The sequence below is a fragment of the Colossoma macropomum genome, unplaced genomic scaffold, assembly GCF_904425465.1.
Source record: "Colossoma macropomum unplaced genomic scaffold, Colossoma_macropomum, whole genome shotgun sequence".
Classification (NCBI taxonomy): Eukaryota; Metazoa; Chordata; class Actinopteri; order Characiformes; family Serrasalmidae; genus Colossoma; species Colossoma macropomum.
Window position 1 is genome coordinate 28,197,145 of NW_023494807.1, and position 15,423 is coordinate 28,212,567.

At 37.7% G+C, this 15,423-nt stretch overlaps 1 protein-coding gene across 1 annotated transcript in view; it reads right to left on the reverse strand.

Moving 5' to 3' along the window:
• The window catches only part of wdr33 (WD repeat domain 33), a 30,109-nt gene extending 15,647 nt beyond the window's left edge, over positions 1-14,462 (reverse strand). Inside the window, 7 exon segments of the mRNA XM_036555881.1 lie at positions 3,572-3,669; positions 5,545-5,696; positions 5,802-5,897; positions 6,542-6,646; positions 6,757-6,825; positions 6,915-7,137; positions 14,280-14,462. Of these exon segments, the coding sequence (XP_036411774.1) occupies positions 3,572-3,669; positions 5,545-5,696; positions 5,802-5,897; positions 6,542-6,646; positions 6,757-6,825; positions 6,915-7,118 (724 nt within the window). The 5' untranslated portion in view covers positions 7,119-7,137; positions 14,280-14,462.
• Between the last annotated feature and the right edge of the window lie 961 nt (positions 14,463-15,423).

Genomic DNA, 15,423 nt, shown 5'->3' on the forward strand with positions numbered 1-15,423 from the left:
GTGTGGGGTATTTTAAAAATCAGACAGCTGATATCCCAAGAGTTTGGAAAAGGAGCGAGATTTTATCCATTTCCTGAAGATATAAGAGGAGAAATGTTGGATTGTTAAATCTCACAGTACTTTAACCCCTTAAAATCCCAGGCTTATTACATACGAACGCTCATTTTTCAGTAACTACAGGGACATTAATGCAAACTGCTTGAGCTACACTCAAAAAACGATGGTTCTTTAAGGGTTCTTTATTAAAGGAAATGGTCCTATATAGAACTATGAACACTAAGAACCATTTGCGTGATTAAATGGGTCTCTGCATGCTGAAATGGCTTTTCAGATTGATGGAGAATGTGTTGTATATGGTTCTGGAAAGGGTTCTTCTTTTGTTACAAGCTTGATATTCCAACAATAGCAGAACCCCTTGTGGTGCTATATAGAACCCTTTTCAAAAACCATATACAGCACATTCTTCATCAATCTGAAGAACCATTTCACCACGCAGAGACCCAATTATTCATGCAAATGGATCTTTGAGTGTTTATAGTTCTATACAGAACCATCTTCTTTGCTAAAGAACCCCTGAAGACCTAAGCGTTTTAAGTGTGTATTCTTAGGTTATAGAAGTGTGTAATAAAACTTTGGGCCCAGGTCATTTAAGGGGTTAATATCAGACATTAAAGCACATTTAAACTTTAACTCGATTAAAAATATAAACAGAGCACTTTTTTCTCTTACTTGAGTAATATTTCACTAAGGGCATCTACGTCCACTCAAGCACCGGATCTGTGTGCTTTGACCACCACTGCTATTGTAAAGAATACTGTCCATTACTCTTTCATATTTTTCACTACAGAATTTGAGTGAACGTACTGAATGTAGGACCACGGTCATGGTCTTTACAGGTCTATGCTGACGTTAAGGATTACAATCAGGTAGACTGAGAGCACAATGAGGCTGGAATGTCAGTGTTGTGTGATTGCACCACATTGTAATGACACATGACTGAGAAAAGGGCCAAAACATGGAGGCGGTACGGACGCTAGCAGGCTGGACAAAGATCTGGACAAATAAAATTAAAGTAATAACACATTTTTTTAAAAGGTTTTCCAAAGCAAGATTCAAGTTAGATTTATTCTATAACCTACAGGGCCAGAAAAAAAAAAAAAACACACACAAAACTGCACCGATGACTACAAAGAGACATGCTTATGCAAATGTTTTAACCTGACCAAATTACATGTTTTGGTGATTTTCTGAGTGAAAAAATAAGTTAACATTCTTTACAGAGAACACAATGTATTTCGGCAAATATTAGTGCTCAATTTCCATGTTTTTGTGTTTATTAAGCTTAAGATACTGGAAAAAAATGGAAAATATGCCATCATCTTTGCACAGGTTTTTATAACCTGCAGGTTTTATAACTGTACAGGTAAATACAACCTGTGGGCCTTGATTCTCACCAACCACAGCACACTAATGTCCTTCAGTGATGGTGCTTAATTACCTCAACAAGTGCTTTATTACAATCAACAACTGACTCAAATAGACATTTTTGAAACCTTTAAAATTTGCAGTTCCTTACACAACTGATCAGGTGTGCTCAATAAAATTTGAATCATATCGGTATTGGCAGCTAACTGCTTTAAATAACTGTTGGCATCAGACAGATGTTTAGATTTGACCAATATTTCAAACCGATATCTGAAATATTGGCATTTATTGTATTTTGGAAGAGCAGAAAGTTTCAGGCAGCTGTGCTGAAATATCTACCTTTCATTAATTTTACTGCATTTTTAAACCCTAAAATGGAGGCAGATGTAGTTCCAATTTAAACAGCCATGAGTTGATATGTACATAACACCGGTACCGCTAATCGTGACAGACAGGCAGCAGATTTCGGTACTTGGTCTCAGTAATTAGTGAATGTAAAATTAGTCAATTTTATTCACTACAATAAGGCAATTACAAAGTATGCTAATATACACCGATCAGGCATAACATTATGACCACCTCCTTGTTTCTACACTCATTGTCCATTTTATCAGCTCCACTTACTATATAGGTGCACTTTGTAGTTCTACAGTTACAGACTGTAGTCCATCTGTTTCACTGCATACTTTGTTAGCCCCCTTTTACCCTGTTCTTCAGTGGTCAGGACCCCCATGGACCCTCACTATTTGGGTGGTGGATCATTCTCAGCACTGCAGTAACACTGACGTGGTGGTGGTGTGTTAGTGTGTGTTGTGCTGGTACGAGTGGATCAGACACAGCAGTGCTGCTGGAGTTTTTAAACACCTCAGTGTCACTGCTGGACTGAGAATAGTCCACCAACCAAAAATATCCAGCCAACAGCGTCCTGTGGGCAGCGTCCTGTGACAACTGATGAAGGACTAGAGGATGACCAACACAAACTGTGCAGCAGCAGATGAGCTATCATCTCTGACTTTACATCTACAAGGTGGACTGACAAGGTAGGAGTGTCAAGTCAAGGCTTTAACGTAAAAGTGGTTTACTGGGGACACTTTCTTTCTCGCTCAATAAAGCCTCCCCTCTTCTGGTGAACTAAACATTGCACTGGGCAGCTTTAATGTCATGAGTATTAGGCAGGTAACACAAGTCAGGCTAACCTAAAATCTCAATATTTATTAGGCTAGTATGGTTCTTACGTCATTTTCAATAAATGATGAACACTATATTCTAAAAACATGTACAGTCTTATACAAAGGTTTGGTCAAATGACATTTTGCTGATTTTCTAAATGAAAATAAGTTAAAATACTCTACAGAGAGCAGGTCTGCACATTTTTATGCACAATTACTATTTATGCTGGATTTAACATGCTGGAAAAATGACTAACAACCCAGATAATTTTTTTCTGATTACTCAGACAGAATGGCTGGGTCTAACTGTGGTACCTGCTAAAGAACAACTAGAGAAATTCCTGCTTTTTAAGATACTAAAACATGTACCTTGGAGGAGTTTGGGTTTTTGTTATGCATAAAAATGAAATCTAGCAGGAAAAACACAAAATATTCTAAAGTAACTTTATGGCAGGGGCGCAAAACTCCAGTCCTGGAGGGCCAGAGCACAGTTTGGTGATTCTCCTACTCAAACACACCTGATTCAACTAAATCACCAAACTGTGCTGTACTGTGCCCTCCAGGACCACAGAGATGGGTCTGTGGGCTGTGATGTAGATTATGCTTTAAAGTTGGGCAATTTCAGTTCAAAAAAGGGAAAATAAAATCTTAAGGAACCAAAAACACAAGGAAAACTTAACCTTTTTCAAACGGACAAATGTTTGTCTAAGAGAAACCGCCAAAAATCCAAAGCAAAAATTACCAAGATAGATGAAAATACAAAGACTGAAATCAGGCAAAGGTCAATCACATCTATATTTCACCTAGCATACATGGAAGCCAAGAAAAAAAGTATAAGAAAACCATCCAAATGAGAAACTTCCAGCAAACGTTCAAGAGTCCATGATAAGGTGCACTGATGTGTGTGTATTTGTGTGTGTGTTTTTTTTTTTTGCTGGCACAAAGTGTTTGTGTGTACAAGTCCATCATAAACATACCTCTCAGGATTCTTTCCTCGTGGCAGCGCAGAAAGTCCCAGATGCGTACAGTTCCGTCATCAGAGCAAGTGGCAAATTTATTATCCGTAGGAGAGAAACTGAAGACACAGCAGGGAAAGAATCAATAATGAAGGATAACAAAGCAGCTCTTTGAGGGTTTGAGACACCCCCAAACTCTGGGAGAGGCTTTGAGTGGGTCTTCTCACTGTCTCAAGTGTCTCCCTATCAGCCATGCCATAAAAGAGTAGAGACTGAGCTGATTCTCAAGTTCTGGCCCAAAAAAATAATGCAGAGGAAAGTTTCCATGACTCAGATTAACCCTAAATCTTCCCCATGGTAATTTAGCACTGGCACTGCAATTTAGCTAGACTAGTCTTTACCATGTCCAGAAAACTGACCAATTATCTTCAGCTTCACAGTCACTGCCAAACTCTTCTCCCATAACACTACAAACTTATCAAACGTCATCTCTCTGCTTCCGAACATGAGACTGTGGTTGAATTCCACATCCATACTGTGAATACCAGACCTAAAGGAAGCAGAGGAACCAAAAAGGTTCCAGTCCACAGTGCCTGCTAACATGGCTGACAATGAATGGAAGGTAGTAGCCACCAATTAACATGACTATTTGCTTACCTCAAAGTGGCGACTATTCACTTTCATTCAATGTCAGGAATATCAGGTTTCTTGACAGAACAGTTGCTTTAAAAGTAAATAATAAATGGAAACCAGACTTAATGAACACCAGAGTCCTTCACTTGCCAGAACACCTTCTAGTTGAAATGTATCCAAGTCAATTCATGTGTTTTCAGAATCTGCCTCAGCTAGAATAAGGCATGACCTACATATTTTGTTTTCTGCACTGTCCATTTAAGCATGTTTCTGTTCTGCAATTATTGGATTCTGTTCCATGTTAAGCTCTAGGGTTGTGCATAAATATACTTCATCTATGCCAGAAAACACCTCACAACAGTGTCCAAGATGACACCAATTTCTGATTCTCTCTACAGCACCATTACTGACCGCAATCAACTTGCCTCTACATGGATAACACTTTTTTTTTAAATGAAGTTGAAACACTGAAAGCCAGCTAAAACTAGCCCACCCAAAGTGTGAAAAATCGAGAAGGGCCTTTTTTTTTCACATCATATTTAACCTCCACCCATGTGTCACTTTGGTTATAAATGCATGGCTAGAGGAAAAAAAATAAATAAATAAAATTGTCAACTTTATTTGATCAGCTGTCAGTGTTTCCCCCACTATGTGGCCTGAAGTGTAAAAAAGGAGCAATAGCAGCGAGTGGTCACCCTGGATGTCCCTGTGATGTGAGAGGCACGTGCACTTGTCCCCCCCAATGACAGTTGTATTATTTACATGAAAATGGTAATCTTTATTCTATTAACCTTTATTTTTGCAATCTTTATTTAAAGCCAGTAATCTTTATTCAAAGAGTCTACGAGCATGGCAGATCCCGCTGGCCAAGGGGTAGAACAGCAATTTCCCCATTAATGTACCAGTGTGAAATTAACTGTATGAGTGGAAGTGGGACACCAGTGTCCACCCTCCGATACAGAGGGTCCAACAAACCCTCCTAAAAGCACTTTGTCCCTGTGTGTCTCTCTGTTAGTCTTTGCACCTAAGCTGGGATTATAATGACCTTAGAATATAGATAAATGTGAATACTTTATTTAAAAAAAGTGAAAAATATACCTTTTCTGTACAATAGTAATGAATTATATATTGAAAAAACCAGGATACATAACTTATGAGCCACAGGTGACAAATCAATGCAGTGTTGCAACAGCACACACATACACGTATCAATAATTATGGACATCAACATTGAGCAGCACAGGGAGAAGTATATAAAAACTAAGAACACTGAGGGGAGCCCCCTACAGACAGTTCCCTGACAGTGCAGGGCCAATAACAGGCTTGGGTTAACTACAGAAAATGGTAGATTGGGTATAGACCTGGCCTCTCTAATCGCCTCCTTGTGAGCCTGGAACATCTTGACGTTGTTCATGTTGGACTGCCAATACTTCACGTAGCCTCCGTGGTCAGCAGTCAACATCCACATGTCGTTATGAGACCAGGTCATTGCCCTGACAGGACTGTCGTGAGCCTACAAGAGGTGTAGAGAGGTAAGAGTAAGTATAATTATGTCCAAGAGCCGATTCTTGCATTATATTAGCCAATAATGCTGGCAAAAAGCACCGTCCGTCTTTACCTGCAAAATGGTCTCAAAGTTGAAGGTAAGGCCGTTCCACAATGTAAATTCCCCACTGGAGGCACCTGTTACGAGCCGCCTGCCTTCAGGGGTCCACTACATTTAAAAAAAATAAAAATAAAATAATAAAAAAAAAAGAGAAGAAAACGAAGACATAGATGAGAACAGAGCTTCATAACTGCCCCAAAATATCTTAGTTCACTGACAGAAACTAGAACTGGAGAAACTGTACATTTCAATGAAAGCCTTCACAAGCAGAAAAGAAGAACTGAACATGCTTCACTCAAGCAGGAAAACAGAGCTGATATGTTCATACTTTCACTGACAAACTAGTGCCTGGCAGAGCGAAACCTACATGCCTCAAAGAGCCTTTTGTGAATCGCTCCAATACGGCTGTTGAGAATTGTAGACATGAAATTAAGACATGCTGTCAATGGAAGTCCCCTAGTTTTGTTTTTATCATACCTTCGCCAAGAAAAACAACTTGCAACAGTCTCAAGAAATTGTCAATTATGTTAAAAACAATGTCAATATAAGCACTGAGATGTCAGGCATGTGAGTGCTTGCAGATTCACAACCATCATAGGTGTTTTTTATTTTTTTGAGAAGTCTGTTTTTGGTCCTAGACCAGCTGAAAGGTCTTCATTGTTTAGTCCTAGATCAACTGAAAAATCTAGATTTCAGTCCATCAAAAATGCAAACTGATACAGGCTATGAACCCTGCAGTGAACAAAACTTACCCGCACAACAAATACAGGGCACTTCACTTTATTGGTGGATGTTCTGACAAACTTTGTGGTGACTGCATTCATGGGGTTATTGAGCATACCAACAGGGGGGACCAGCTAAAGAGACACAAACAGAATTGGCAGGGAATTAAAACTTTTATTCAAACGTAAACTTCCAGACATAATTTTAAAAGCTTATAAAATATCCAGCCAAAGTAAGCACTCACATCATTGAAGCAACCTGCATCTGGCTGAATAGCACGGAGATCTCTGTGATCACGCTGCCAGAGACGATTCTGTGGGACAAAAATGAAGAAATTATGAGGAATATCTTCACGTTTTTCAATACTGCAGGAGGCGATAGACGCTGGAGTTCTGCCAGTACCTCTAGGTATCTGATGACTGAGGGGTTGTAGTCGATAGTTTTGCGGTTGACTGCCTTCCTCATGCGCTTGCCATCGAAGGTGAGCTGCTGCATGGCCTGCTGCTGAGCGAAGTCCGGCCGCTTGTAGAACAGCTGCCGCGGCGCCTGGTGCTGGAACCGAGGCATGTGGAAAAACCGGGGTGGAGAGCCGATTTCTGTCGCCATGGTGACCAGTCAGCTACACCTGTGGGTGGATGTGAATGATCAGGTCGTGTCATTGGCTTATTGTAAAACATCTGGTTTGCACATATTTTTAGAACATGCATGCATCACCAGTCATTATTTAGAATGGAAAATGACAAACTGGAATGACCGAGTTGAATTAGGAAAACCTAACAGTAGACCGTGAATGTCAAATGCAAGCGTTTGATTTTATAGCACAAATGAACTCATTATATTTTGACTTGTCAATCTAACGCCACACTTTTTTTATCCTGCAATACCCAACAGACCTTTTTGGTCCAAACATACTAATTTCTGATATTCTATCGCTAATTTATCAGCTCAGAATAAAAGGCTTACAACCACACCCCAACCAGGATGCATGAGTGGAGGGATGTATAAATGTAAACAAAACTTCATTATCCAAAAAAAACACAATACCAAACGTTTAAAGATTTGAACAGGTACGTGCTGTCAACACACTAAATTCTGACTGCTGGCATCTTTTGAAAACTTTTGTAATTTTTTATTTTTTTTATAATCCTCTTAAGGAATTTTAACAATCACAAGCCCACACCCAGTAACCCCATACCTTCTGAGCTTCTAATGTTTTCTCTGCACTCTCAGAAACAAAGATAGTAAACTGTCACTGGGGTGGGACCCTCAAGGGTACATCTCAGTACCTTTGGTCAGGGAACATAACTATACCATAATCCACTGAAATTATAAGTTGTACTGACTCCACACACCCCGTCTCATCTCCAGGCTTTTTATTTTACTGTTCTGTTTAAAACATTAGGTTATGAAAATGTACAAAATGCATACATTTCACCTGGAAAAACCTGTTAACGGTTCACAATTGGACCTTAAAACCACTGTTGTACCTTTGAGGGAGCATTTACATCGTTTGTACCTTGATGAACGCAAAAATGTACCGGCACAGAACCTTTATTTCTAACAGTGTGAATATTTTCTCTTCTCTACAGTCACTGCCAGACAGTTGGAGGCATTGGACTCAAAACAGTGAAGAGAATGCAGCAGCATATTTAACCCATTTTGATTGTTTCTGCTGGATGAATAAACATTTTCTACCAAATATGGTTTAAGCTTCGTCCAACAAAACTGTATTCTGATATTAACACTGCTAAAAGTACAGATAAGACTTTGGGTTGTAAACATACAGAAGTGCATTTTAAACAAGATTTCCAAAGTAACCAACACCACTCAAGTATTCAAAATAAAAAAAAACAAAAAAAACCACACCTTTCAAAGGATTAGGCTCCATTAGTGACTATACTACACTCTTAAAATGTGTGTTTAAAAAAACACCATGTTCTGTCTTTAACTAGACAGCTGTGTGTTCAGGTGGAGACGACACATTGTGTTTTACTTTTAACACAAAATGTTTTGAAATACTTCTATACCTAGTTATGGATAACACATTTTGGGTTGTTTTCAACATGGAATGTGTTAAATCAGAAAACAACAGGACATAAAAAGTGTTAAAATGGGTAACAAGTAAACACGTGTCTTGCATGACAGACATTCTACTAATTATGCCAGAAATCTTTTATCACATCTCTGAGGACCTCACAGCGACCTCTGAGTCTGTACTATGCCAGCGCCAAACACGCCTAAACCAGTGACTGAGAGTTACACAATCTTTAAAAGACATGCCTCAAGCACAAAATGCAACCTCAGTTGACAGGAACAGATTCTAGACCTGAAGATCTGAGCCACTCTGTGAATACGGGCCTTGTTCTTCTGTAACACTTTCGCAACAAAGCCATCCCACTGACACGCCAGACTGGAAATTCAGCTTGGGTAAAGGTTAAATCAGTCAAACTAAGCATTCACTGACAACATATCTTCACTTCACTGACGGTCAAGCTCTGCAAATACAAATCACAAAAGCACTAAAATAAGCATTTTTTTCTAAACCATTTGACCTCTTGATTTTTTTTTACAATCATATGTTGTCCGTTTTCTAATTTCTCCCATTAGTTTGGGCAGATTTAACTGAAAAAACTGAAATTTAATGGAACAGCTGGGCGAAACACAAAAATTAACAATTTTCTAAATACCCCAGACAAATCTGGTGTCCAAATTTGCTTCTTTAGTTTAGAACTGGAGCTACAAAGCAAACATTACCAACAAAAGTCAAGTCACCCACAGCTTTTATGCAAATACATTCCCAAAACTTCTCTCAACCACACCTATGTGGATGTGGTTTAGGACACAGTATAACTCACTGTGAACAGCAAACATTATGTCCTAAACCACACTGATGAGTCTGTGTGAGCTTAATTAAGACTAGCTTGAGCGTGTTGAGAGACGTGTGGGGAAGATTTGAGTGACCACTGACTTCTAGTGTTTTTAGCAATGTAAGCCTTGTGGTTCGAGCACTAAAGAAGCAAAATCTGAACACTGTCTTGGCTGAACAATACATCTGAGGCAAGTGGGTAAAAATTGTGAAAATTAGATTTTTTTTAGTTAAACCATTTATTTAAATAGTAGTGTAGCAATAAAATGTTACACATACCATAAACCATTGATGCTCCCAATTTAACTGGAGCAAAAAAACCTTGGCACCCAGTGACCTTTGGCAATGAAGACACATTTAATCTGTATAATGCTTCATTCTCTGACATTGAAACATTTCCTATAAAAGATCACTAGTTAGTCTAGTAGTAGCAGCAGTCCAAACATCAATACTGAATACTGAAATGGTGCACCAAAGTAAAAATAAATAAATAAACCTTATTAATATTCATTTCCTTCAAATGGGTCTAGCTAAGCAGCATCTATGTATATTCCCTGACAGAAAAAAGGTATTGAGCGGATACATTTTTCATTTGTCATCGTGCAAACAATGTAAATGTAACCTCAAAGGTACAACAGTGGTTTTATTGGTCAACTGTGTAGATTTTTTTCTAGGGGAAAGGTACATTTGTACATTTTCATAAACTAATGTTTCAAAACAGAATAAAATAAAAAGCCTGGAGACAAGAGCGTGTGTGGAGTCAATACAACTTATTATATATATATATATATATATATATATATATATATATATATATATATATATATATATATATTCACAGTAGATTAAGGTACAATTATGTTCCCTCACTAAAAGGTACTGAGGTACCACCCAAGAGACAAGAAGGGAACAACCCCAGTGTTAGTTTAGTACCATATATATATATAAATCTAAATAGGAGTGTATGAGTCACCAAGCTAGTAATGAAGCTACCCACACCATAAAAAAAGCTTTAGGTTACTGTTTGGATTTGGATCCCTTGTCTTGGTAGTGTCAGAAATATGATGAGTGAAAGTGCACAAAAATAGAAATCTGAGGTATTTTGCAATTATTTTAGGTCAATCAGTGTTTCTGCTTTAAAGTGTTTACAAGAAACCCAAAAACAGCATGTTAAACACAAACGGTGCTTGGAGTTCGACTGTACTGTATGCATCAAATACTGTAAACAGTTGGTTCTCAGCACAGAATCATACAGCACCATCAACAACAAGCACCAATAATCAGCAAAGTCACACAAATGCCAAAATTAAAGGTTTCAGTATAGTAATGTAGAAGCATCACTAATGGATTTCGTTCAAAGCATATCCTGATCAGGGTGTTTTCACAGCCCTGAAAACTGAAGAACTGACAGTCGGCAAAATTTAAAATGATAAAATTTAGGCAGAGGTGCAATCACTTCTGCATTTTATGGCCAATTAAATTCTTTTACAGCCAAACAGACCAAGTGCCATTTTTTGTCCATTCATTTTTATTCCGTTTTTTTATTTTTAGTTATTTATTTTTTTTTACAGAAACAGGCAACGACAGCAGCATCGTTAATTTGCTTTTGACTCTGTATTCTACAAGCTAAATGAAACATTTAAATGCAGCGTGTGTGTAATTTACTTAATGGAAACATTATTAATATGCTAAAATCTTTAGTTTTTTTTAATTGGGTAATTACATACCAGCAGCAACTATGAGCAGATTCAGATGCGTAATTAGTACAGAAAGAAAACAACTGTCACTAAACGTTTTCCTCCCTTTAGTAATTAAAACAAAAATATGTATTGAAAGTTGCACAGGAAGGGGTTTCTGAAAAGCAATCTCTGATAAGCAATGGAAATGGAAATGTGATTAACTTCATGAAACAACCTTACAGCTTGTCCCATGTGTGAGGCACTAACAAGAAAATGAAATAAAAGGTTCTGCATAACCAATAAAATGATCTACAACCACAAAATTAAGCATGAATACCCCTTTATGGGTGTTTTTTTAAGCTGTTATGTTGCATGGAAACATGACTAATTTTATTACATTATTTCATTACTAAAGATAAATTAAAATACATTTCTTGCAACTTAAATAGGCCAGAAAACATCAGAGTCTCAGAAGCTCAGACTTCATCATGAGTCAACATCACTGTGCTTAACCTATAGACTAAAATGTATACTAAGAAAATGAATGAACTGCTGGTCTAAAGTGATCAAATCCACAACATATTCATTTTTAAGGCGAGGTAGCATAACATTTAGTTAAAAAAAGGCAGTTTGCTTTGTGGCCCAGCAATCACAGAAGAAAAGTTCCAAGTCAACCTTCACCAGGAGGAAAAAAAAGAGGGGGGAAAAAATCCACCAAGGGTAAAATGTACATTTACAACCAGAGACGAGATGAAAAAGGTGCTTCCACCGACTACAGGTGAGGTGCTACTAAAATAAATAAAATAATTAATAAAATTCTCAGGTGGAAAAGGTGCAACACTCATTCTATCCTCAGCAAAAGAGTAAGTTTATACCTTTCCATGTTGTATAACTTTATAAAAGATGTTTTTAAACATATAAACTTACCCTTTTGCTGAGGATATAGTGAGTACTGCACTTATTCACCACAGCCATTCAATACTGCAAAGCATCAATGAGTATTTGCCCCAGTATTTTTCTCCCCTTTAAAAACAAAACCTGAACAACAGTTTCATATTGTCCAAGTTCAGTGAGACTCATAAGTGAAGACTTTATTACTGAAGCATTAAAGTCTATTTGAAATACTGGAGACCTAACTTGTGAAAACTTTGTTTAGACCCAAAAAAAAATTGCGTCTTTCATTTATTACAGCTCAAATGATCCTTTATTAAAAATTATATTTATCACTAAACTAAACACCTTAACAACCTTAAACAGCACCTTCCCTGGACCGAAAGAACAAAGCACACCACCAAAAACAAACTTCATCTTACAGTACAGGCCATCATTCATGAGTTTCAGTTCAGTAGTTTCTGCATGCAAGTGTTGAATGTATAGAAAATGTATATGAAAGAGTAAAAAAAATACAGACCGCTTAACATGCATAGGCTGGAGAATGTGCTCAATAATCTCTACAATCATCAACCTTGATATTCAGGGTTTTAAATGATTCAAGTGATTCAGATTTTTCTGACGCATTTGGTTAATTCGTGTTTATCACTTTCACATACAATGTCCGCACAAACAAATAACTATACAACCTAGCAGACACATTGCAGGCCAAATTTTCTGAAGTTATACATGAAGGGCTGCTGTTCCAAAACATGTTAAATGCCACAGTTGTCATTTTTTCTTTATTTTCCCAATAATATATGTTCTTGAAAGTGGCATATACACAAAGAAATATCAATACCATGTTATGAGTAATACCACCTGTTATTCTTTTCAAACCTACTCTCGTTACAAATGGACATTTTTAAATTAAGCTCTTTCATATGTTCCTGTCAGAGTTACACACATGTAGTTCTGTTTTAAAGGGCAACTCCTCCAATCTTTCAAAATATCTACATAACTTAACAGTTAAGATGTAAACAAACCCATTTAGAATAGTTTGGTGTAAAACACTTCGTTCTAGAAAAACTTGCAGAGTCAGAATAGTTCACAGTGGTGGTGATAGGAACCAGACGTCCACCTCTAAAAGCTCCCTCACAAAAAATAACTACATTTGGCCCTAAAACGAGTTGAATTTACTTATATATAGTCATGGTGGAGGAATACATAAAGGATGTTCTAAGGCAAAACAGTCCCCAAATAATCCACTATTTTACCATCAACGTTACCTATAAACACGTGTAGACGGTAGACACTTGTGGTTTTGGACAGTAAATAAAATGTCTATATTTGTGTTGTAGACATAGTGACCTCTGGTTCCCATCAGCAAAGCTCTAGCTACGTAATTAGCGATTAAAGTGATAACGTGAGAACAGCAACAGAACCAAATAGCGTCGCTAAGAGAGATAGGTTAGCTAGCGTTAGCCTGCTAGCTAAACGACAGCTAGATTAACGTTTCCAAAAATAACAATTGATATACAACATATTTGATTTCTATTCCCTGCTCCAGGGCACCTGGTTGAACCAATCAGCTCGTTTCCGCCTCTTTTATGAGGGTAAACGAGCAGTTTCATAAACATAAATTGTTTTATTAGCGTTAGCTTAGCCTGTTAGCTTAGCCCCAACGTAGGTTAGATCAGAGTTCCTAACCTTACGCGAGTTCGTCCACATTTTAGTTTGTAAACAGCTCTAATGCATCCGATACTCGCCGTCAGCCCTTTATAACTGCCATTTTAAAGTAAATAAAACATTTATAAAGCATTTAAAAGTGAACGAGGCTTAAGCTGGCTTCCTATCCGCTAGCCTCTTTTTCGAATTTTACCGTTCCACTTTAAATCCCGCAGCGACTAGGCTGCGTCTCAGGCGCTGGAACGCAATCACTGCAGCATTTAAGGTGGAACGGGAAAATTCGAAAAAAAGAAGCTAACTTCAGCTTCGTTAGAAGTGATGTTTAATTGCGAAAACATAGCATCTTAGCCATCCGTCGGCTAACCTAGCACTGCGGCCACTGGGACACAATGGTGGTTAGCTTAGCTTAGCTTGGCGCGCTACCCAACGTCCCCCAACCCACACAGAAGCTAGGCAACTTTATTTTAGCAGAGGAGCTACAACACAAGTGACTGGTTCGTTTCTGATGGAAAGCAGGTTTAAAAACAGCACATATAAACTCTTTATCTGCACAGTTTGGTGCGTGGTTTCCTCTCAACGCAGCGGGTTTAAATGGCGGCCGGTCAAGAAACATGTTGCTTTCTCATCCTCGTATTTTTCTCGTCAATTCTTGTGAGAACTCACCCCAAAAAATATCCAGTGCTGACTGAGTCTATATTAGCTACGTTTAAACGCACGTCTCTTCCCTCGCGGAGACGATTTTGTACTCTCTTTTGGGAAAATACAGCAACATTAAAACCGTCTCCAGATTGTCAGCCCGCGGCCTCCATCTCCATCTTGAGGCTCCGCTTCGACCCGCTGCTTTCAGTCGGGGGCGCGGTGACGTCATGACGCAGCCAAAGGCGCGTATGCGTCATGAAGCCGAGTATGTATGTATGTATGTATGTATGCATTTTTACCTAGTTATTTATTTAAATTTTATATAACGATCATGAGCAGAGGTAAATGTACAAGTCCAGTTACATCTTGGAAGAATTAAACATACAGATTTATGTTGAACCAATTCAAATGGAAGGACAATACATACATCCACACATAAACAACAAAGTAAAATACAATTCAAAATTAGATTGACTAAATAAATAAATGGCTAGTACATACGTCATACATGAATATGATCTATGTTACTCAATGCAGTGCTTTAATAATTTCATTTAACATATAATTTTCGATGCCATGACTCTGGATTTGTGTATATGAAATTTGCCCAGTAAGGTTAATAGTTTCATAACCTTATTTAATCTACATAAATTAGTATTGTAGTTTAGGAACAAGACCATCACCTCATTTATAGAAATAAATTTGTTTAGGGACAGGAATACCATTAAGCAAATTTCCCTCCGAAATTCCTTTGAGAAAATGCAGGTATAAAATGAGTGAGTGATAGTTTCCAAAAAAGAACATTATGGTAAAATATCAGTTTTAAAGTTAGTAAGCAGGACATAGCAACACTTCTGTCGAAAGCGAGGGAAATTTCTTTGTCCATTTGTAGATTAGCTTTGAGGCAGAGTGAGTTTGACAAACTCATCAAAGGATTCCTTGAACTGTCTGAATTAATCAGTCCTTATACAGCATTATATAAAGCATGTTTATTAGGTCATTTTCTGCTAAAAATAAGAAATACATCATCATTGTTTTTCTGCATGAAATTGCCTCTCTTAAAAATGCTTTGTTTTACTGGAATAAACATATATATGATGTTGACTGTGATAAAATTTGGCCTCTCAAAAATTTAGTTTTTTTGTTCAGAGGAAAGAAAGTATGCAAA